At 34.9% G+C, this 26264-nt stretch overlaps 1 protein-coding gene and 1 long non-coding RNA gene across 2 annotated transcripts; one reads left to right on the top strand and one right to left on the bottom strand.

Moving 5' to 3' along the window:
• Window positions 1–920: 920 nt before the first annotated feature.
• On the top strand, window positions 921–25353 carry LOC101743093 (solute carrier family 25 member 32). Its single transcript, XM_004932336.5, has 6 exons — window positions 921–1644; window positions 3167–3320; window positions 9171–9420; window positions 17025–17138; window positions 19004–19149; window positions 22233–25353. The coding sequence occupies exons 1-6, from the start codon at window positions 1494–1496 to the stop codon at window positions 22375–22377; spliced, it is 960 nt and encodes a 319-aa protein (XP_004932393.1). The 5' UTR covers window positions 921–1493; the 3' UTR covers window positions 22378–25353.
• Window positions 23641–26014, bottom strand: LOC134198878 (uncharacterized). The gene is made up of 3 exons (XR_009973142.1): window positions 25795–26014; window positions 25412–25469; window positions 23641–23950 (listed from the first exon to the last, which is right to left on the bottom strand). It is a non-coding gene; the product is annotated as an uncharacterized LOC134198878 (long non-coding RNA).
• Window positions 26015–26264: the final 250 nt, after the last annotated feature.

The following is a 26264-nucleotide window of genomic DNA, read 5'->3' as shown; positions in this document are numbered from 1 at the left end:
CATCACCTTTCATATTTAAAAATCTTTCCACTGCCTCTCATGTCATGCTCAGGGAGGATTCGGTTAGACGTTCAATGCAACCACCTTACTCTGGTCCTCATAGAGTTATATCTAGAGCCGAGGACGGAAAAACGTGGTCGATTGATGTAAAAGGGAAACAGGTGACGGTCAGTGTCGACAGAATTAAGCCAGCTTTCGTCGAGCATTCTTTAGTAGATCTCGTTCCAGCACCAGCACCGCGGGTTTCTGTGCCTCAACCAGCGCAACCGGATGCTACTAATGTCCCTTCATGTCCACTCGTGCCTTCGGCACCTCTAACTGCTACTCCTACACATACACCTCAATATACCACCCGGTCAGGTCGCAGAGTCCACTTCTCCAAACCTTTCGACCTATGATAATTTTTCTCTTTTTCTGCGGATTCTCCTTCTCCGTAGGGGGGTGGTGTGGCGTTTTATTATGCGTAAGCCGGAACGCACGAGATGTGGGAAAAAGGATATAGTCTGTGACATTACCTTTTTACCGCCAAATATGAAAAACATAAAAATAATTTATAATGAGTTAAATAACTAATTTAATGTAATTACTTTATGCCGCTACAACAATAAAATTTATATTGTTCCAACTGTGGTGTTAATTACATAAAACACGACCAGGCGAAATAAAGAAGGGACGCTATATGCATTCCCTCAGGTCTTTTATTTATCGATTGAGGCACTACGAAGTCTGCCGGGTCAGCTAGTAATGAAAGAAAAAGTATTAAATCATTACTCTACTACAATGAATACATAAACAGAAAAAATATCAATTCCTAACTAATCAAATTAGTCGTAAAACTTGGCCTAAAGGTAGATACCAGGACATAAATTCCCAAAAAAAAAAATTGTTGTATATATTATGTAGGTACATACCTATCTATTTTATTAAATTCTAAAGTCTAAAAGCTAAACTGCATGTGTGAATAGAAAATATTATGTAATGTGCATGTACAAAGTTTCGTCTTTTCCCAAATTGATCTGAAAATTATGAACGCATTTATAAGTCTTGTCATTGCATCATCTTCTATTTTTCATTACACGCAGATTAATTAGAAGTTTCGATTTCATTAACAAAATTTTCATTCAAAATTATGAAATTGTGTTAATAAATTTTTAAATAATTTTATCTTTAATTATAAATTAAAATTAGTTAAATTGAAAAGCTCAACTAAATTTAGATATCTAATGAATTCTCCACCAAACGATTTTTGCTTGTTAAAATGGGTTTCATGAAAGCAAAACGGAACGACGACATAAAATACTTGAGGAATCATTCATTTTTTATCGCACGTAATTTCGTGAGATTATTACGAGGGCATAATGTTTAGTGAAGAATCTACTATATCTAGTTTCGTTAAAGAATTTTGGGAAAGTGTGTGCCGGTAGATATAGGTGAATATAAGGTCCCCACAAAATGCTTTTACAAATTATATCTGTGATTCAGTAAAATTCGTCATGACTACAATGAAGAACCCAAATCCGTCGTCTTCTAAGCTCGCACTCCTTAGCCACATCAAGTACGAGCACCTGGTAGCTGGTATATCAGGTGGTGTGACATCAACACTCATATTGCACCCTTTGGATTTAATAAAAATTAGATTTGCTGGTGAGTTATGATCGCAATTTTATTTAAACACTGTTGCCATGTGATTTACGGCAATTTTAAGAGGTTAAACGCTTCACAAAAAACTCAGAGATTACTTTCTATGATTTACAAAGTAATAGTTTTCCGTAGATATTAAAACCTAAAATAAATGATATTCTGTGAATTATATCGACCTTGAACTTCGCGCAGTGAAAGTATCGTAGGGCTTTGTTTACATCGCTGCAGAGCACTTCCTAGTTGATGAAATGACTAGCTGTTCACACTGACTGGTATTTGGCACAAATTTCGAAACATAATGAGATCAAGGCTTAGCACATGATCAAGCATCATAGGAAATTTAATTCGTGTTGTTTATATTTATATAGTATTTGTCACTGTAAGTGTAATAATTTACTTGAAACAGTAATGAGTGTAATAATATTTCATAAATAGTACATATTAAAAGTCAAATAGTACACTGATATTAAGAAATACAATACAATACCAATAGATGACAGCTTAGTAAAAAACTTTACCTCTATATAGATATATAGTATACAGTATTTAATTAAAACTACTATTGAGGTTTTATTTCATATTTATTATTGTCATTATATTTTATCCCATGTTTTGAATATTTCACAGTTTTAATGGTCATAGATAACCGTAGGTCATGCATGTTCAGTTTTAATTATGTCTACAGTTCACATGAACTGAGAAAAGTACTATGCATTATATAATTACTACTTTAATTTTTCTCCTATTTTCAATTTTTATGTACTATGTAAACATTAGCCTTTCTTAATTAAAGTTATAGCACAGTGTAGTTTATTGTTCAGTGTAAAATTCTGCCATATTGCTAATATATTGTTAACGTAATAGGAAAGAAAGAAGAAGAAGTTATCCAAAGCTATCATACAGTCACTTTTGTAGAACTAACTTTCACTGCACGTGTGAAAGTTGACTATGGTAATCATGTTGTATAGTGTCTGAGAGCTTGTAAATTACACCAACTGATTGATTGGCGAAGTCAAAATTCTTATGAATTTACTGACAATGTTGTCCTTTACTTTACGTTATGTATTCTTAATATATGAGTGCACTAAAAAAGGTTAAAAGTTTGCTTAGTTTATTAAATATTTTTTTTTTTTGTGATGTCAACACTAAGAAATTAGATTATTACTCATTTAAAATACAAATTAATGCCATAGCACATGTTACATTTTTCAAAACACAAGACCTTCAATAAAATTAATTAAAGACATATTGTACTTGTCAAAATACTGCAATATTGGATGAAATAATTTATTTATTATTGAAAGGAAAACTTGCTCATCCATAAAATGGCACATTTCATGATGACTTGTGGGGTTCCAATGTTATTATTGGACTGCTGCCAATGAACTTTTTCTTAAGACAAATATAAATATAGCAAGATGGGAGCTAACTTCAAGGGATCTCTTCAGGGATATTGTTAACATTATAATTTTTTTGTAAAATGGTTTTGTAGTAAAGCGATTATTTCTGTCTGTTTTGTTCATAGTGAATGATGGAAGGACGGCCACGGTACCCCGTTATGATGGTCTCAGTAGCGCTTTTGTAACCATAGTCAAGAAAGAAGGTGTTCGTGGCTTATACAGAGGAGTTACACCAAATGTCTGGGGCTCCGGTTCGGCCTGGGGATTCTACTTTCTATTGTAAGTTTAATTTCATTAGCCAATTTAATAACATTGAAATGAATATAGGGTGTATAAAGCAAATTTCCTAGTTTCTAGATGGATATCAGATGACATATAGTCTTTTCGCATTAAAAGTGTACAATTTCAAAAATATTCGAAATTGAGTTAATATGCGGAATTATTTGGTACCACCAGTATTTTTCTCATAAATACTGTCAAAAGACGTAGTTTTTTTTTTTAGTTTAACTACTATTAACAAAATTAATACATAATTTTATCTTACTTTAAAAGGCTAATGTAACTGGTAAAAAATAAAAAATAAATGTTACTAAGATGATTAATATTAAAAATATCATATGTTAAACCTTTAAAACACTTTCTTGTAAAATTAGTAAGTTTTGAGATTATACAGTTTTAATGCGAGAAGACGATATGTTCATCATCATCATCATCATCATCATCATCATTCTTTCCTATTACCCTCTGCTGGGGTGTAGGGCTCGAATCAAATTTTTCCATTTATATCGGACTTGGGCAGTCTGTTCTAACTCCTCCCACGTCATGCCCAAGACCCCTAGCTCCTGCTCCACCGAGCGACGCCATGTTGTTCTGGGGCGGCCTCTCTTCCTTTATAAGATGAAGACGATATGTTAAAAAAAAAAATCATAAAAATTTCACTTTGCATTTAGATCATTAAATTTGCTGGAGATTGTGGCACTTTGTAGAATATAACAGATATATTTGAGGGTAGGTGATCCATGGCAGCTACTGTCTTAGGCTTGAGGGTTCCATAGTGTAAAAAGTATGAAAAAGATTATTAATGGTGAAGTAGACTATTACGCTTCATCCTTTCATTAGTAAATTTATTGGTGGCGGGACGTGTACTACGTTGGTGCTTACCACCATTCTGTCTTTTTGGCTACAAAGTATTATTTAGGTCTAGTTTCAAGGGTAGAATAGCCATTGTACCGATTCAATTGGAACCTTGTTTTTCTGGGTCAAGGCTGGCTTTGACGTGGCTTTCGTGTTGTGGAATCTATATGCTCTAATAATCACTTGACATCTAATGGATTGTCAGTTTTTCCAATCTCATTCAAATTAAGCATAGCTATTCTAGAAGTTGTAATGATTTGTAACAAATAGTTGTTTGGTTATGATCCAGGGTTTTATTATTTTGGCTTGCAGTCTGATTTAATAAAAAAATTAACATGAGCAAACTAGATTAACAGGAAATAGCATTCTTGTTCAATGTAAACATACAATACGAGTTTCAAACGATTGAGAGCTGAATGTCGCCTGCTAATGTCTTCTCGATTGTCCCATTGTTGTGTGGCTTATCAACATGTAAGCTAATATCACCATATCATTAGAAAATTGTGTGGAAAAACACTATCCTCATTTAATTCCTTCGAAATCATCGTCAAACTTAATTATTATTTATACATATAAAAAAAATTTGAGTGTCTGTTTGTAATATTGAAATAACAGCTTTTTACTACATGCATATGAATATATATACGGTACATATACCAAAATAATATTTTTTACAATTTTTGTCTGTCTGTCTGTCTGTTTGTTCCGGCTAATCTCTGGAACGGCTGGACCGATTTTGATGAGAGGTAGCTGATAATATAAGGAGTAACTTAGGCTACTTTTTCTAGACTAGCTTCGCCCCGCGGCGTCAACCGCAGTTATTGTCGTACCGCGCGCAACATGGCGGGCTTCGCCTATCAATAATAAAATTTAATGTTTTCGAAGCGAAGCGAGGGCGGGTCGCTAGTAAATAAATAAAAAAAACGTTATCGATAATTTTGTGGGTTAAAAAGAAAGGCTAGTTTAAACAAATATTGTAGGATACAAGATACACATAGAACACAATATCGTATTCGTAAGGCATATTTTAAAACCAAAAGAGCTCCTAGAATCTGTCACTTAAAAATCAGATTGTTTCGCGATAAGTTATTTATGTAGCGCGTTATCGTTTGTCAGCTCACGATTTTCACATTGATGTTAAAAAAATATGCAAATAAAATATTATTTTTTCATCAAATTGGGTCTGAACGTTAAGTTAATTTATATGTGAATAAATTGGTTCAATGAATAAAATCAATGATAATCTACCCTTTCGATTTGTCATTTATTTCATAATATGTTTCGTTTGGGCAGATGCTTTGTAGCACCGTCTAGCTAGGTCCTGCGTTAATTTTGACAACAGTGTGCTTAGTGCGAGTTTTTTAACGTTCTCGATAGCGTAAAAGTTAACTAAAATTTGTATGCAGTTGGAACAGCGCCACTAGCGGCAAACGTTCCAACTGCGTAAAAATTTGATTTAACTTTTACGCTATCGAAAACGTTAAAAAATTCGTACTAAGCACATCGTAAAGTGCACGTAATACATAGCTGGGCACGAGCGCCACATGTCTCGCGCAATGGATAAGTAGAATTTTATTAAAGTAAGATTTATAGAGTTGCGTAATATTAAGTCCGATGCGTTGGTGCGATCGGATTCCAACCACATTGGACGCATCTGTAGATGTGTTGTCGGTCGCCGCGGATAGGCTAGGATGGCGTAACATTACAAAATCATTAGGCGCCTTCAGGACGACTAGATACAGTGTATATTGAAATAAAAAAAGAGAGTGAAAGGACAGATATTTCTAGACAAGATTACACAAAAAAGAATCTATTAATGTTGTTTGTACTGCAATATTACATTGTTAAAATTAGCCGATGCAGACTTGAAGATTTCCGACGACCACGAAATCCACTGGCTGTCATCATATTTGCTTTGCATTTCACGGTTATGATTTTTATTTTTTTATTTTAGGTAGGTGGGCGAGCTCACAGCTCACCTGGTGTTAAGTGGTTACTGGAGCCCATAGACATCCACAACGTAAATGCGCCACCCACCTTGAGATATAAGTTCTAAGGTCTCGAGTATAGTGACAACGGCAGCCCCATCCTTCAAACCGAAACGCATTACTGCTTCACGGCAGAAATAGGCAGGGTGGTGGTACCCACCCGCGCGGACTCACAACAGGTCCTACCACCAGTAATTACGCAAATTATAATTTTGCGGGTTTCATTTTTATTACACGATGATCTTCCTTCACCGTGGAAGTCAATCGTGAACAATTGTCAAGTACGTATTTCATTAGAAAAATTGGTACCCGCCTGAGATTCGAACACCGGTGCACCACTCAACACGAATGCACCGGACGTCTTATCCGTTAGGCCACGACGACTTCAAACGATTGTTACATGACAGAAATAAAGTGGTTGGATAGTGATAGTATGGACTGAAATTTAGCAATACGCATTTTGTTACAAGTAGGTACTTTGATTACTGAAGAATCAGAGGACCGATTACCTTTTGCTAATCGCTGATATCATTCGTTTTGTCTGATAGGTATTAGATATCATAAAATATATTAATTAATAAAATAAATACAGTGTTTAATTTAGGAAATGAAAATGATCAATTGCATGCTCTATCATTGGTTGTACAAAATTTTCAAGGTGGTTAAAACAAGTTCGAATCTGTTTTGATTATACCAAATTATACTGGTATTCCATATTTTAAATCGAAACGCTTGATTGCTATGTTATGTAACCCGTGTGGGCTCCGACAATATGCTCTATTACCAGTAACGACTAGTTGGCGATTTCAGTAGGCTTATATTTCCTTTTGAGGTTCCATTCTCCATTGTCCAGTTCATGACTTAGTCAATTTGCACGAAACCCGCGGGAAGGGATGGGGAGCAACTATTCTAGTGTGTGATGTGTAAAAGTGGCTAGGGAATTAACAATTTGTTTTTAGCCACGGGCTTGGCGAAGTACATTCGTATTTCTTCTATGGGTTGAAATTTCAATTGTTTTATATTATATTACGACCGTTCCACCCTTTGTGATGGAATGCATTGGTGCTTCGTGGCAGAAATTTGGTTCGGTATTAATATTCAGATCTTTTAGTACAATGAATTTTTAAATTTAAAAATACTAGCATTAAAATCTTAAACTTAATAGATATGAATAAATGTAAACTAATATTTGTTGCTTGGTTATCTTTCCTAGATCTGTTTGCCAGTCGGCAGAGGCCTCCTCCAACCTTTTCCATTCGTTGTCTTTAGACGTTGGAGGGTTGTGATCGCTTTCCCCCTCGAGGACCAGTCGGCTTGGGGGTGGCTCGGTATTACTAGTTTTAAAATCTATCGGATTTCGAGGTTTGCAATTCACTCTGTACGTATTGAATCTACCCGAATTTGTGTTTTAAAGACTATTAATAATACAATAATATGTTATGATATTAATTAATAATTAAGTTGATAGCGTGGTGAGCAGCGAATTCGTATTTCACTGGGAAAATATGGCGAATATACATATTATTATAGTAACTCTGTAAGGTAATATTTACAGAAGTTGTGACAGATTATGACTACACGTGTCGTGAGAATAACGGAAACAAATAATTTAATGTTTAACAAGTTAATTAGTGATGACGATTGTTATATATTTAGATCAATTGTTCGGCCATGCCAAGTTTAACACACACCTGAAACTATAATACTCTAGGTTTATGTTGTTTGAAGGATAATTTCTTTGAGCTTTATTTTTAACATAGTTTGTGTGCTGTTTCGTTTAGAAGTTTAAAGTTAATTTAACATTCATTATATAACGTCTCGTAAAATCGAGTCACCGATAGAAATGGTTCTGAACAACATTCATAGTACAGGTCATTTAGATTTAATTATCTCCGAGAATTAAATTGGCTATTTCATTTCGGAAATATTTAATTCCTAGCGTATTGAAACTTACAGAGTATAATGTTAGCACGGGGAACATGGGGATCCCAGATGGCATTGTAAGCTCACGCAGTCCTAAATAATTTAGATACCGTTATTGAGTACTGATTTTATTTGGAAACCATTATAATTGTCCGCATGGATAACACTTTAGATATATGGTGAGGCTGGCGATCGATGCTCAGCACTGTGCTAAAAGATAGTTTACATTATTTTTGGAGTTTACTCCTTTAGAATCGATTTACATATATAGGCCCGGGGTATGAAAATTATGGGGACCAAAATCGTACTAGCATGTCACACGAAATGCGTTATGCGCCTGATTGCGCATGTCACACGAAATGCGTATCGCAGGTGACGCCGGGCTGCTGCGCCGGCAGTCCGCCACAAAGCCTCGTACTGATCGCGCGTTTCTCTCATTATTGTATTTTCATATATTTGTTAGTCGTTTGTTTTGTGTCTCGTTAATTTGTTAATAATCTGTAGTGTATCGTGTTGTCGTAATATAGAACTATTTCTCGTATTGTTTCGTTTAATTTTTTATATCCAGTAAACTCCAGTCGTGCGTCGGAGCGGACACACACACTTTTTTTTATAGCTCAATTTTTTTCCTCCCTAATCGTTTGTTGTCTAAAGGGCTATTCCAACTTCACGAGGACCGGTAGGTGAGCTCACGGGTTCAATCTGAGAGAATTGCTAACACTAGCCCTACCAAGAGCAGTGCTTCGCTGAATCTACCACCGGATAGGAAACGCGACCCACTGAGAAAATCCGGCGAGAAACTCAGTGGGCTGTGTCTGTGGGTTAATTTACTCGCCGAGCCCTTCGTCGCAAGCGACGGGTTCGACAAGAACAATGACCGGTGTTTGAGGTACCTAAAAGCACAGTTAGTGGATCGGGATGATCCGAGATGACGTGTTTTAGGCGACGTCGACTTTTTACCATTTGGTCCGCAGGATCGCCCATGTAGTTACCGGCGGCCATGATGTTAATGAGGTTCTCGTGTCGTGCCGCTTTATCCAATTGGGCGAGCCATTTTCAAACATTGATTTATATTTTTCAACAGTTACAATGCCATTAAAACATGGATACAAGGAGGAAACGCTCGTACTCCACTCGGTCCCGGCCTCCACATGCTGGCGGCCGCAGAAGCGGGGGTCTTGTCTCTCGTTATGACGAACCCCATATGGGTCGTGAAGACTCGCCTTTGCCTCCAGTACAGCGAGGAGCACGTGGCCGACAACAAGAGATACAAGGGGATGGTCGACGGCCTTCTGAAGATCTACAGAACCGAGGGGATCCGAGGACTTTATAGGGTAAGTTTGTTAACGCATTGCCTATTTCAGCCGTGAAGCAGTAATGTGTTTCGGTTTGAAGGGTGGGGCAGCCGTTATAACTATAATGAGACCTTAGAACTCATATTTCAAGGTGGGTTAGCGGTATTTATGTTTTAGATGTCTATTTACTCCGGTAACCACTTTAACACCAGGTGGGCTGAGAGCTCATCCACCCATCTAAGCAAAAAAAAACATTACAATAATGCCGATAATCACGTGTCATTTGGTCGCAACAATATGACCGTAATTTTAGTACTAGTGGTCCACGAATGATCTTTCATTACCAGCACGACCAATACGACTGCTTAACTCCAGGTGGGTCGTGAGCTAGTTCACCCATTAATGCTTATTACGTAATCGAAACAAAGGAATATCGTCTCAGGAACTGAACCCGATATATTTATATTTTAGGGATCCATGTTTATGTAGCTTATATGTACGCATTGACGCGTTTTGAACATTACTGCGTCATTCTATAAATACAATTGATAAATTCAATTGCCTCTCAAATCACATGTACTTCATTTTATTGATAACTGACGAGGTATTTATCAAAGAAATCGCGTACGTCATTGTGTTGTATTGATTCTCATACGTGTTTTATGTTTACGTCCAAAACTCCTTTATTACTTAGTACTCAGTTTCGTTCGTAACATACAACAGTACAGTGTTGCGCTATTGTCAATGTTGTTGCCAATGTATTGGAATAATGATCATAGCAAATATTGTTTTTTCATTCGAGAGTAACTCTGTCTGATTGTAAGGTATTCATGCCTAAATCACTGAATCGATGTTGACGAAATTAGGTATGTATATAAATAGTCTGAACCCTGAGATATAAACTTTAATCCCACCACTGAGCACATTTCTTTCTCAGCTTGAGATCTAATCCACGTACGCTAATCTGAGGACGGAAATTTAGATTGACCTATGTAATAATAATATTAATAATGTATTAAATTTCCTCTATTGGTTCGGTAGTAACATATTTCATTGATAATAACACTAAATACCTACTTAAAAATAGATAGATATTAAAAAATACGCTTTAAAAACATATAAAAAATTCGTACTTGTTTTGTATTTATCTATTTATGTAGATGTAGAATGTTTTAAAATTCGTTCCGTTTCAATATATAAAGACGGAAACATCAAATGACGTCATTCGAACGGTTTCAATGGCGATATTGAACACTGATATGCTTTTTTTTTTTTTTTTTTTTTTTTTTTTTTTTTTTTTTTTTTTTTTTTTTTTTCCACAGGAGAAAATCGCCGGATCCCCACCCGCGCGGCAGGTGGGGTATGTGGGAGTTGAACCTCACTAAAAACTCCTGCCGCTCACAACCGGCGCCCTACCTCGGACCGGGCCGGAGCCCAGTCGGGGCTATTGAAACGGCGGGACAGGGTTGACGCAGAGCACATTACATCCATCCCACCGTCCCACGGACGCCGGACCGGTGGCCGCCAGCGAAACGACCACCGGTTCCCTCGTTCAGCGGGCCGAGAGCCCGCACACTGATATGCTTGGGAACAGTTTGCTTAGTGCGAGTTTTTTAACGTTCTCGATAGCGTAAGAGTTAACCCAATTTTGTATGCAGTTGGAACAGCGCCCCTAACGGCAAATGTAGGCAAACGATCCCATTCCATACAAATATGAGGTAACTTTTACGCCATCTCTCGACGTTCAAAAACTCGCAAGCCCACCGAACTGTCGCATTGGACCTCTGTTAAGCCTTGTTCGGACTAGGCGAGTATTTTAGTCGAGTACCGAGTAATTTAGTAGCTAAATGTGTCTGAGCACCAAAAATATAGTCGAGTAGGTTAGTAAATAATTTAGTCAAGTCAATCCATTTTGTTCTATTTTATCGGGCGAGTAGCGAGTAGCTTAGCCACTAAATTACTCGGTACTCGACTAAAATACTCGCCTAGTCCGAACAAGACTTTAGGGCCTCATTATGTTTTTAACTAAACACTTCACGTTTCATTTTGAATTCAAATTTAGGGCGTCAGTCGTGTTGAATTGCTTTTTAATTATTCGAACATTTCATTTCTCTGTCCCGAGTTAATGATGTGACCCGAATCGATATTGCACGTTTCCAAGATCGGATATGGAAAATGTGGTGGTAGCTATTATACAACACAAAATATGTCACAGTTGCCATGTTCTCGCTTACGGCATTTTCAAGATAAGCTTGCGTATATACAAGTTCCGAACAATAACATTAGGACCGTCGGTCTACTGAGCAATATCACCCGCTCGGTGGAAGATCTTCCCTTTGTCGTTAACAACTCCCAAAGTAGATATTTTAAATTTCATAACTATTTCCTTAGCTTCAACTGTTTTCAAGATTATAATGCGGTACCCAAACGTAATTCCAGGCTGATTCGTTTGTTTACATACTAAATTTATTTACCTTTCTCACCTCACGGTCTAAATTTACTATACGAATTTTATTATTCATTGAAGCTAGACTAGAGAATATGTTTTAATGCAAAACGTAAGACGCACACATAATAGTTAAAATACACACACACGTATGCCTTGGTATTGTTACTCGTGTAAAGCTTGATTGAACCTTATCATCATTCACGGTTAGTTCGTTTTCCAATGTTTTCGACTGTTGATAAGACGGGTTTTTTTATCGCTCGTGTCGCCCCCTCGTCTTCGAGTTAGTGAAGATATCTGACCTTGTGATCGTAAATAAGTATTTCTCCGTTTCTTTTTTAATTCTTGAATTCTGGATGTCAAATCTGTGTGGTAGTACATTGGTTTTATCGTGTATTCCATAGGGAGTAGCTAAGGAGTCGTACGAGATGGACCTGTCATCATCTTTTTATCATCATAACATCCTTCCTACTACTCTACTACACAGAGCGTTTCTAGAGATCTTTTTGGCGCGCACCATCACACCCTGAAATGTCTTCTTCTACATGGTGTTTTCTCGTGTTCGTGTTTTTTTTGTAATACTGTTTTTTTTTCTACGGACTTTGATACGAGTCCTTAGTGATAGGCAGCGGTTTGGCTGGATGGTGTCCAATAAAAGAATATATTCACTTCTTTGTGTATGATCATCACTCCTCTCTCTCTCTCTCATATCGTCATTCACACACTCCATCCATGTCTTCTTCGGTCGACCTCTTCCCCCTGTACCTTGTACTACAATTTCCATACATCCCCTAGTCACATGCATCTTCTCTCTACGCATCACATGTCCATACCACGCTAACCGAATTTGATTTGTGTGATTTGAACACCGCAATTCAGTGTCTCGTTTAAGTATACGATGACCTATTTATATCAGTGTGGTCCTATGTCTGTTTGTATACGTAATACGACCGCGGAGCTCCGGTTTGAGGTCGAACAATTGCAAGCGGGATTGTGTTATCGGAAGTTTTAGGCTAATGAGAGACGTGCCTCAGTTGTTGTTATAAAAGGCAAGAATAGACGTAAGAGCGAAGATAAATGTGAGTAGCACTAACGCGGGTCGATTATTAGAAAAAGAAAGATTGCGCTATTAAGACGTAATACCTAATGTCACCATTTATAATTTTACTCAAAACGGGACGTTGGTTTATTTGAGACAATTGACAGGTACATAATGAAAAAAAACTGTACTTTTTTAAAAGTTATTATTCGGAAAAGTTAGCTTGTAAATTACGAATTAAAGAACATATTATATATTCAAGACGTTCAGAGTTATATTTATATTTATTAGAGGTACAAATTTGCTTTAATATAACTAACACCGCACCGCTCGCGTTTGGCCGAAAACTGTACAATTTTGCGTTCCAGAGTTCATTTCGGGGACTCCGGGACTCGTAATTATAAAAAGGGACAGTCCCGTTCTAGACGGGACGACGTTAGTAATACCTAACAATGATGAAATTCAAAATTAATGGTATATATATTTTTTTCAAAACATTTCCTTTATTTTATGTTTATCACATTAGATGGATGTTTAATGAGGAGTAAGACATTTGTCAAATTTTTAGTATAACAGCTGCCTCGTCTTTCAAATCGGCAGACGTAACTGTTTCAGATATGCAGAATAAAAAAGTACATAAAGTTTAAATTTTAAACGGACTAGTGTTACTAGAATAATATTCATAATTTATTAATCATTAATTATTTAGTATTCAGCTGGCGACTTGATATGTTAATGTTTTTGATCGGACAAAGTTCAATGGAGATAAAGGGTTTGAAAAACACATTATTTCTCAATATTTATATAACATTGTGAATCAACTGTATTCATCAATAAATTTTAACAAAATTCTTATATTGTTTTTGATGAATTTGATTTGAAATTTATTTCAAATATTTTAAAAAAGATATAAGAAATAATGAGTTGGGTTAAATCAAATTTATTTAATTATTAAAACTGACGATATAAATTTATCTGGACAATTTTGTATGAATACAAAATACTATATCTAATACTGTAACAAAATCTACAATAATATTTGTATGTCGGTTTGCCACGGGGAGATGTAAGTAAACCGTTGAAATTAAATACTCAGAATGTACCAAGCTACCTATTATTTCTTTGATACTTTAAAGAAAAAAACGTCATAGCGGATGGGGGGACAGGGCAGAAACGATCCTTTATGAGGCACCGGCGATCATCGCACCGTTATCCGGTGTTAGGGATGAGCTGTGCTTCGTTGCCGGGTGATGCGGTAGTAAAACTCTTATTACAGTGTACGATTAAGTCACGTTTGACACGTGACTCGACCGCATCGATATGACGAACGAATGTAAGCTGCACGTTGCGCACGCTTCGCAAACACGAGCGAAAACAACGATAATTAATGAGAAAACGTTACGTGTACAAGTTTATCTGTTGATGTAAACAAAGGAATATATAATGTTACGTAATAAAAGGTTTATTACATGCGTCACGTTGTCATAACTCGAATTAGTAAAACATACAAATATAAGTATGTAGTTTTATATTGGTGACTAGCTGACCCGGCAGAATAAAAAGCTTATACTTTTGTATAAAATAAACTTAAAATAAACGAAAGGAATCCGTCCGACGTCCGGGACACATCAAAGGAAAAACAAAATTGTTATTTTTATTTCATTCCAGCATTTTCATATTTATCTGCCTTTTAAACCTTCTCTGGACTTTCACAAATAATTCAAGACCAAAATTAGTCAAATCGGCCCAGGCGTTCTCGAGTTTTAGTGAGACTAACGAACAGCAATTCATTTTTTGATTGATTGCAATTGATTGTTTTAGGACGATCGCCTTAATTATCGTTATTAAAGAGCGGATGGTTAGCGTGGGATGGACATGTGATGCGTAGAGAGAAGATGCATGTGATTAGGAGATGTATGGAAATGGTAGTGCAAGGTAGAGGGGGAAGAGGTCGACCGAAAAAGACATGGATGGAATGTGTGAATGACGATATGAGAGAGAGAGGAGTGAGTGTTGAGATGACGGCTAATAGAAGAGAATGGAAGAGAAAAATTACCAACCCCGCCTAGTGGGATAAGGTGGAGAAAAAGAAGATTCCGTTTTTTAAACATACAATGTGATCGAATTTTTATTGATTTCATTTTGATACTATAGAAGATTGAGTTTGATATTTAAAAAAAAAACTGCCACTGTTACGGAAAAGTCTTAGATTCATGAATGATTGATTAAGTATGTTCGCAAAATTTTTGTTTCCTGTTCCTCTATAATGTCAAGTCGCGGCTTATCTCAGAGTCGGTCAGGTGATTGTCGTCACGGCAAAAATGTGTAAATCCGTCTGTGTGAATGAATAACAATAGACGTGGAAAACGACGTGTTCTTTATTTTTTGGCTTACGATCTCGGCCTGTGTGCGAGTACGAAGAATTCATTCAATATTTATGATCGCACGTTTTTGAATGTCGTTTGATTTGGTTGACTATAAAAAAGGAATTATTAAATAAAAATATATATTTAAACATTTTGGTTTATTTATAAATTTAATAATTTATTATAACTTTTATCATAAAGAGGATGAGTTTTTCGCGAATCGTTGACGTAAATCAAAATATTATCTCGTTACATAATTGCCGATGTTTTGATAATTATTTTCGTATTACGTCATTGAGTTTAGTAATAAGCAAACGCTTTCTTACGTTTTCTATACATTTACGAACCCACAGACGTTTCTCGCCGGATATTCTCAGTGGGTCGCGTTTCCGATCCGGTGGTAGATTCTGTGAAGCACTGCTCTTGCTAGGGCAAGTGCTAGCAACACCTCCGGTTTGAGCCCCGACACTTCACCTACACGCTAGGGTAATGCTGATATAGCCTCTCAAGGCTGTCAGCATAGGTAGGAAAAAATAATAATACATTTACGTTCGTCTCAAAAAGCATAAGTAAACAAAAGCTTGCCAAATATATATAATATGTATATATAGTTGATGTGACGTATTTTAGTAGGTAATGTAGTTCTTTCATGAGTCGTTTTGTTATTAATGTGGTGGTGCTGGCGAGGAACGTATGTAATTATTGTTTTAAATAGACATGCTCCACGTTTGAACGGAATTTACATATTATTAGATCGTCTTCTTTTTATATCTGTATGTGTACTGCGTGATGTGATTGTGTGTGTTATGTTGACATTAATGAGCGGTTTTATAACCTCCGGTATGAGAACGATATATCGGCACGGGTATAGGCTCAACGATATTGGATTCGCCTATGTCAGGGCTGACCAAGATAGGAATACAGAGTCGGATAAACTAATTAGTCTTTAAAGAAAAATGTGAAATTTAAAACACAATTATGTTATAATAATTAAATTATAATATTTCTCTTTATTGGAACTTTTTTTTTATGTATGTTCTTCCGGGCGTGCTTACGTGACAAATAGGAAAAGCGTCTTTTTGTTGTTTTTTTGCCTACCTATGCTACTAACTTCAAGAGGTTATGCTAGCTTCACCAAACGCGGATAAACGTGACGCAAGCGACCCGTCCGCGTTTTGGACAGCCTCCGGCTAAGTCATTTTTATTTTAATCCTGTGTCGTGTCGGAGTGTGTAAAAGCGCTTTTCATTGGAAATATTGATGCTCTAGTAGGTTTGTGGAAAATTTTAACGTGGTCCGTTTTTTTTTTGTATAGAAAAGGTAACTCATATGTTTTTGGTTATAACGTACCTATAATTAGACAGATACGTTTGATCGCAAATATGTATATTTATATGTAGTAGTGGCTTCGAAGGTAGTAAACATTGTATTGTTTTCAATTTCAATATGGCACATGCACATATTGTGCATTGTGGCACATTGTTTTCAATATTGCACAGGAGACAACTTTTTTTTTCTCATCAATACCGAAACCTCATTCGAGTACTTTTAATTATTTGAGATTACCTCATGCAGCACATGATACGATAGATCTCTGGTGGGAATTAAATTTGTTTTTACAATTAAATTCATTCAGCATACGATCATGTCTGACCTATAATGTAGTTTTCTTATTTTATCTATGCGTGAACCTCACAGTCCAGTAAATATATTGTGGTGTTTATTACAGTGAAATGTGGCCTTTTGTTTTTTGTGTAATGTGAAATGTGATTTTTTGTTTTTTCTAATTGCAGGGTTTCGTTCCTGGAATGTTTGGCGTGTCTCACGGAGCCCTCCAGTTCATGACCTACGAGGAAATGAAGAACAGATACAACCAGTACAGGAATCTACCGATTGACATAAAATTGGTATGTTTTATTTTTATTAGCGTAAAAACTGCTGCATGAACATTGGAGTGCATTACCTTGAGTACACGGCGTTCACACAAGTTATTGAAATCATCGCAACAGTTAAGTGGTTTTTAAAATTACCCAAATTTTGGGGGAAATTTTTCACTGTTCCTGTAAACTTTATTTGGACTATAGATGGAACAGTATTAAAATATTACTAATATAGATTATGGATGCTGGGTAATTTGAAAATGGAATGTGAGTTTCTGGTCTTTGTTTTTGTCCATTTTGAAAACAGGACCTCTTGTAAACATGAGAATGATTAGTTTTTGATATAAAATATATGAAATTTGGAAATAAAATTGAGAAGTTTAAAAAGTAGCTTAGTGGTTATTTTTTATCTTGAAAAAGCAAGGCTCTTGTTGCTTGATTAAGTGCCATAAAAATAATAGTTTGAAGATGACACAGTACGTAAAGTAAAAATGTCATGTCCTGATATACAGAGAAGAAATCAAGTTCAAGAAAACACTCCTATACAACATAAAGGCAAGATACAACTCACATTGATATATAGACATTGCAAAAATAAAAAAAGCACTGAATGTCGTGTTATTAATGTTTATATAGTCCACGACGGAATCTTTTTAAAATGCATTCCCGAATCTTGTTTATGACTGTGAGACTCTTCCAAATATCTGCCAAATTATTTTAAATTTACATACACTATTACCTAACGAATTCTGATCACGATTTTTTGGTTCACTGAGCTCCCTATATTTCGCTGGTGTTGCAAGCTCTATGAACACAGATAGACTTAGACTAGAGATTTATATAAAAATTACATTAAATGTTGTGCAATGTCATAAATATATTTTACAAAACTGATTTTTTTTTTGGTCCAAATTGTCTGGGGGAAAATTTTCTAGGATTGTTCGTAAATGTCAATAAATTTCATTAGATGCTTCATGTTCACTGTCTATTTACACCCAACTAGTCTTACGTAGGGTATAGTTGGACTCATGCCAGACATGTTACGTGTACGAAGACCTAATCGAAATACGCCCGTAATCCACTACGCTGCTATATATTCGATGCTATATTTACTCGTACAGCTCAGCGGCTGCGAATCGCCAATATGTAAACAAACATTAAATGAATCTACAAATAAGTTCCTAGAATTACTTCTAATTTCGCGTATAAATAAATAAATAAATAAATATTTATTAACAATCACGCCACGTTAACTGGTCCCGTGATAAGTTCGTAAAGAACTTGTGTTACAGGTACCAGATAAGGGAAATAAATGTAAGATTTTTATTATACACATACATATATTTAATATACATCCATAACCCTGGAAAAGACATTTATATTTGTCATACAAATATCTTCTCTTGGCGGGATTCGAACCCGCAACCCCCTTGTGTAGTGACCATGTCACTTACCACTACACCAGACGGCCGTTAAATATTATATTGCCGTATATTATTATTATTAAATTACTTCTGAAGTTTCGAATACTTTACAGTTTTCGTGGTCATTAACGATTGTTACAGACGAAATGACAATAATGAATGCGAGATAAAAACGTAAAAGCTTTCTAAATAAGTTGTTGATAATTATAGTAATAGTGATTGAATTAAGTTATTACCATGGCCATTAATAACATAAACATATTTTTAATTATTTCATTTTTTTGACGAGCGTACGTGATTAAAGCGCATACCGTATAAATATTTGACGTTATCCATATAATCGAACGTCGAAGTCTCAATGGCAGTTGAATAACTGGTTTTCCATTCTCGCATACGAATAGGAAGCTATGACATGATCGCTTTTGCCACCGATTCTGAATTCTATATCGTCATTGTCGTCTTTTACAGACGTCCGTCGAATATTTGACATTTGCTGCAATATCGAAATTGATAGCGGCGGGCGCGACGTACCCTTACCAAGTCGTGAGAGCGCGTCTCCAAGATCAGCACAGGACGTACAATGGAGCCTGGCACTGCATCACCGAGACTTGGAGGTACGAAAGAGTAAGGGGCTTCTACAAAGGCCTAACGCCGTACCTACTGCACGTAACACCAAACATATGCCTCGTTATGCTCATATGGGAGAAATTCACCAACAACGATTGAAACGTTTATAATTATATTTATTTTGTATCTGATGGGAAATTTGTGTTAAGACTATTTATTTTATGTTCTCTTTTTTTTTGTTCGACAGCTCATTCTAACAGGGTTATTGGATCGAGCTATTAATAATTTAGCGGATTCGTTTTGAATTTTTGATTGGAAGAAATTGTGATGATTATTAAAGTTTAATTTCATAATTGAAAAAAGTAAATTGTTTTGTAGCTATTAGTGGATGTACGATCTTAGTTTTCGGTTGTCTGTGGATTGTTTGAGTAAGGTAAGCATTTTAGTGTTTAAGCAGAAATTAATTTAATCCTCATTGTAGTGTTTTCCCGATTGATTTATTGCATTTTGTATACTGTATAACTATCGACGAAATATGTAAATGTCGGGTTTTAGTTTCTGTTATGGAACTATTTATAATTGTGACAAATTTTTGGCACTAACGCTAGAAATTGTGTATTTGGCACGTAATGTATGGAAGTTTTAAACGAATTGTAGTATTTTAAAATAGACTATGAATGCTTCCTGAAATGGTTGTTCTTTATGTTGTAATTATTAAATTATTATATTATTATGTACTGTATTAGAGCAGGACTATTGTCACAAAACAGTGACGTGTAAAACTTTGTTCAATTTTGCTGTTTGCTGAAAAGAATTCCATCAATAATTTATCATTGTAATCAGTCTCACGACATATGTTGTGTTCTAACTCACATAAAACTTAGTTTCGATACTCTTTCCCATCAGATATCAAATTAATTTAACGATGCTGGCAACGTTCTATGCGTATCTAGGTGTTGCCATGCTTAGCGCAATTTTTTAGTTTTTAATTTTTTTTTGTGATAATAGCGTGTATTTATGTATTATTGTTGGTGTCTTTCTGAAATATTTTTGTAATGGGATTATTAAAAGACACTTTCTAAATAGTTATTCGTAAAGATAACGTTACATGTGTGGTGAGACGACGTTAGGTTTTATTTGAACTTGTTTTTGACCTATATTAAATTCAAGTTAAAAGAGATTTAGGCTTTGCTTTGTGTGGGCGACGAGAGTGATGCAGAGAAGCGATGCGATGCGATGCGCAACGTTGAATAAAATAAAATTAAAAAGTGCCCGGGCCGTAACGTAATCAACTTGCGGCCTAACGTGCTTTTGTTCGTGATGCGTCCAATTTGAGATTTGTTAGTCGTTCTTAGTAAAATGCGGAAAACGCACAGAGATAAGTCGTTACATTCAATAATAACTTTACAAAAAGAAATCGAAGAAGATAGAAGGCAAACTCTTAGACTAGTTTTAGTATGAACGTAATTATATAGTTTGGCGAGTTTTTTTAAAGCAACATATTGTCTTAGAGGTTAATAGCGGACGACTCTTAGCCCTTTGACCGCCATGTAGGTCACCGGTGCCCTAAGCGGCGCGCTGAAGTTATTAATGTCGATTCCTGTTACTAAGCCACTGGATTGCCTAATTGCCTGGTCTCTTAAAAATAGATTCATTCTCAGTATCTTTGGATTCGTCTTTCCCAGAATCTGCTAAATATTCCGGCGTCTTAATAACAGTAATCGACATAATTACTTCAGTGCGCCGCGTAGGGCACGGGTGACCTGCGTGGCAGTCAACGCGTCAAGTAATTGTGAAAATTTAATTTCAAATCCCGTCGCATCGCTTCTTCTCGCTTCCCGTCACTCGTCTAGGACATCATGAGGAAGCTCGAAAAGCTTTAAAAAATAATAGTTGGATAGATGAAAATGAAATTTTTATATGTTGAACTTGTTTGTTTTTTCGGTACCGCCTCTTGTTCCCTCATAATATAATATTAAATTTAAAAAAAATAGTACAATTGCACATAATGTTTAGATAAAAAAGAATCCAATATTTGGAAAGGTGGAAATAATAAAGATAACTGAATTTCACATACGGCACTATCACGCGCAGCAAAGAAATGTTAACATACATTTTTAATCACATTTTGATTCACAGTAATAATTGAATATTTATTTTTTCTTATTCACTGGTAGTCATGAATGTCAATGAAAATTTAAGTGACTGTTGAACACGATGAAGGAATAAAATGATAACAAAAATCAACCAAATCCTTGAATGTGATGTTTAGAAAATACAAAGAAAACTAAAGCATATAAGATTAAATGAGTTGTGGAAATAACATAGTTGAAAATATAAATTTTGTGACCGGAAGCTATTTCTGTTTGAACTGTTCTGAATTTGTTGATAGATCGAAATTGAAAATTTGTTTATAAAAAAATAAATTAAACTGGTAGATTTATTTAATTGTGTAAAGATCTGTTTTTTTTTTAATGAAAAAAAAGTAGTCCTAAAGATATTTATTTCGTAGAAAATTTAAATACCATTTTTAATTTTATTTAGGGATCGTTACAAACGAATTATTAGCGGCGTATTCTTGTTGTTTAAACGTCAAATAGTTTGACATAATTTATAGCTTCCCGTCGCACAAGCGTAGCTTCGACGATGTAACTACGGCTTTAGTTCAACGTTGTTCTATCGGTGGCTGGCCACCAAATCAAAATGTAAACTTAAATAATATTATTATATTTTTATAACTATTAATCAAATAGATAAAAAAATTCTACTGTTTCGACTTTAGCCTTTTCAATTTGTGTATTCAATAAAAAAAGATAGCAAATTGATTTTTTGGAGTTTTTGTTTTCATTTTTTTTTCCGTTCAAATCTTACTGTATTCCTGACGTGTAAGTAAGTAAGTATACCTACCAAATGCGAACTAAAAGTAATTGAGATGATTACATCTAAACGCATTAGTATCAAAATCTGGTCTTAGAATTCTATCTAACCAACCGATAAAATACGTGTAGTAGGAATACAATTATGTGCAACTAAAATTAAAACCTTATGCATTTAATGGAAGAGGTAAGTGACGAACGCGTAGGTGATTAAAAAAAATTGTCAGTTTTTTTTTTGTTTTTTTTTTTCGCAGGCACGAGACATGGCGCGGTTTCTACAAGGGCTTGAAGCCGAACTTGATCCGCGTCGTTCCGGCCACAATGGTTACTTTCCTGACATACGAAAATGTCTCGCACTACATGCTGCGACCGGCTGCCGACATAAAGCTGCCCTCCTAGCGATGAATAATTAAAAATAAATAATAGTTTAAAAAAAAATTAACAAAATACGCTTTTATAGAAAATCCAACTAAAAATAGAAAATAAATTTGAATTAAAAATAGTGTAAGAAAAACATGTTTTTATTGTAAAAAAGCGTGGGGTGCTTTTCAGGATATTATCAAAATAACCCTTCTACTCATATCTGTTCATAAAATATTTATAACTACAGATACCATGCACCCCACCACCATTTATTAAAATTTATTTTCAATTTTTTAGTTGAATTTTCTATAAAAGCGCATTTTGTTAGTTTTTTTTAAACTATTATTTATTTTTCATTTTTTATTTGAATTTAAATTTTTTGTTTTTTTTTTTTAATATGGAATTGTCATCGGTCCTTAATAAGTATACCTAATTTCGAGTTAATCCGATGTTTTGAAGGGGGTCAAAATCATGTTCAAAGATTCCGTTACAAACATACATACTAACATACGTACGTCTGAAGCTAATAAAAGCGTATTAAAATTAAACAATACCCTCCATCGCCTTACAGACAATAGCTGAATTATATGCATTAAAAATAAAACAATGATGGTCACTACAGATAGGCACAGCCGACCCTTGAATTGTTTCATAGGAGTTCAGTTATGTCTTGTACGATGAAAATAAAAAGAAGAATCGGAAGTCATATACAGGATGTGAATTAACGGTTATAACCTATAACGAAGACAGATAAAACAGCTAATGCCTCCTAACGTGTATACAGAAAAAATCGCAATTTTGCGCAAAATTGAAACTGGAAAACTTGATTATATGAAAAGTTTTTTTTTGCATCTTAGTTCAGCACGATCAAACTTGTTTTCGGCTTAATTAAATTACACCCTGTACATGAAAAGAAAAAAAAACAGTTACGTCCTTATGATGATTAAATTACCTACTTTGATGATGCTTTTTCTAAATAAATAACTACCCGAGTCGTGTTTACTATGAAAATTAGCATCGTAACAGTGACAATTAAATTTACGATTATGATATGATGGAGCTTGGCACCGGACACGTTAAGTTTTCATTTTTTACGTTTACTTTTCAACGTATTAGCGTGAGCTATGTTTTCGAACATTGTGGACAGTATAAGCATTGTATTCACCATGTTATAGGTCTATAAAATACAGGCAAGTTCAAATGATAACGTTTTCTATAAATCATCCGCTGTCAACTGGTGACCAATAAAATTAAAAGCAAAGTAAAGCATCATAAAAATGAAAATTAAATAAAGCATCATAAAGATGGAACTTTATATTTTAAAATAAATTGTTATTATATTACTTGCGGTATTGTTCGGTATATATATGGTTGAGTACCATCATCCTGCCCTTTTTAATCCCGGAGCAGTCACGCGCTCTCGTTCCAAGGGTGGGGCAGTCGTGGGTGGCACTTGGTGGAATTTAATTTGTGACATGTAATGGATTCTGGAAACTACAAGAAGGTGTGATCCGTCTTCAGGAATAGTCTTGAGATTGTATTGCTATAAGAAACTTGGCTTTCTTCGTCTTGAAACAAGGTAATGGCATTATAGCAGCGTAGACAATTGCTGTAACATAATTAAAAAAAAAATACCAACGTACAAATCCTTATTATGTTTTTAAGTTTTTAAATGTTGAAGTTACCCGAATATCAATACGTTAAATTTATTTTGGAAAATGTAATTGTTTTTTTTTTAAATATTTTTGTTGCATAGGTAAGTGAATGAGCTGACCGCCCATTTGGTGTAAAGTGGTTACCGGAATTGAAAGATGTAAAATCAAAGCCATGAGATGGAAGTCGAAGTAAGACGAGGCGTATTGTATAGTATAATGGCTGACGCTTCCTTTATGCCGGAACGCATGATTGCATCGCGGCAGAAATGGGAATCGTGGTGATACCGATCCACGAGCGTTCGCAAAGCGCCTTCCCATCACCGTAGTAAATGCTTTTTTTATTTCCTTTTTTTTTGTGGTAGAAGCTAATTTCTTTTAATGTTAAGTATGTGTATAACAGATATGCGTATGTCTTAAATTTAGTAGAGGACTTTTAATAGTTTCTAGAAAAATTAGAAGATTGCATTCCTTAACCTCTTTTCTGAATAAACATTTAAATATCACAATCTGCTAGTTCTGTATTGGCTTTGACCTAATTAGGAGTAAAGTTGAGAGGTCATTATTAAATAAGGCAATAGCACACAATACAAGGCAATAGTCAGCTTTCCTTGAATCGAGATTTTGTATGTAAGAAGTAGCGATGGTATGGAAAGTATGAAGTAATTTTAATTTATTTAGAACTTATTGTTATGTTTAAAAAAAGACAAACAAAGAGAAACAGTATGCATGTACCAATGAGATTTAATTTTTTAATTCTAAATGCATTTTCTAGATTAGTGTTCAGTTATGAAGCGGAGAATGTTTTGTGTAAGTGAATAATAAAAAACTTTGATTATAATTGTTTATGGTCAAGTAAGGTTTTATACCTATTAAATTACCTTAAGATAAATAATGTGTTTTTGTTTTGTGTCGAAAATTGGATTGCCAGAGATAATTTTGATAATTTGCGACGCGTGTCTTTGATCGTTATTTTGTAAATTATGCAATATGCCAAGTTGCCTTAGTTTAGATAGATGAGTCGACTATTATCAAAGGCGGCAATCTGACTTTTGGACAATGATTGGTAAATCAGAAAAACGAATTATTGACTTTGTATTCCGTCGGCAGTCACAAAACTCTTCGGAACGACATCTTAGATAAATAACAGGTTAACTACTAACCTTTATTTAATGCAGGTTTTGAACCGTATTCTTTGAAGGAGACGATTATATTCAAATCAATCTGTATTGACATATCAAAAAATTTTTTTTGTCCAAATGCACAGATTGCCACCTTTGATAATAGACGACTCAGATATTAGATTTAGACCGTAGAAAATGTTTGGAGTTTGATCACAAATAAATGTTTATCATTATTATTGGTTGTTATTATTTCGTTATCGAATAAATATAAAAAAATATATGTACTTGGGTTACCTTCGTAAATTCTTATCGACCAGATGCTATGGAGGTTAATGATGACTTCCATGATCACCTAGACACGTAAGGAGGTTTATAATATTTGAAAATGATTTTGTTGTTGAAAGGACAATGCCCATTTTCTGTGGGCGTTTGGGCCCCTAAAAAAGTTGTCCTGTCATGATGGTTTTAACTTAATTTGATACACAAAGAAATATCGTTTCATATTCAGAAAACGATTTTTATATTCTCACCCAGGTTTAAGAGAAATCTGTTTTTTTCTGCAGCTAAAATTAAGTTGTTAATTGTTTTCTTCGAAATCAATAATCGCTCTCATAATTATTTACAGTATTAAATAAGTTAATTGTGGTTAATGTTGCTAGAAATAAGCCCTTACGTACATTTTATTATTATTATATCCTCATAATAATAATAAAATGAAATGAAAATCCGGAAGCCGGCAAGGATATTGTTGTTGTTGTTTTTAAATTCACCAATAAGCAGGCAAAGAGCGAAGCCTATACAGCCTAGTCTGTCGAAGTTATATATTTTTTATGTCAATAAAAAGCCGGTGTATCTCTTTTTATTCCTTTTTGGGAGTTTTGACGTCAACTCTACGAATACCACATTGACTGAGCATGAGCTTACGCAGACCTTTTATACACAATATTACAAATACAAATAATACAAATTACACAATAAACTATTAAAAAAACATTAAAATAAAAATTCAAGTGACGCTTCACTCGGGTTGCTGCCAAAACTCTCTGATGATATATAATAAGAATAGAGTAATGGTAGGCCATTGATATTTTTACTAATGGAATCATTAATATCTAAAAATATTAAATAATTCATGGTTTTAAGTAAT

The sequence above is a fragment of the Bombyx mori genome, chromosome 5 (genome assembly GCF_030269925.1).
Source record: "Bombyx mori chromosome 5, ASM3026992v2".
In the NCBI taxonomy this organism is placed as follows: Eukaryota; Metazoa; Arthropoda; class Insecta; order Lepidoptera; family Bombycidae; genus Bombyx; species Bombyx mori.
This window is presented reverse-complemented; position numbering and strand designations above follow the sequence as displayed.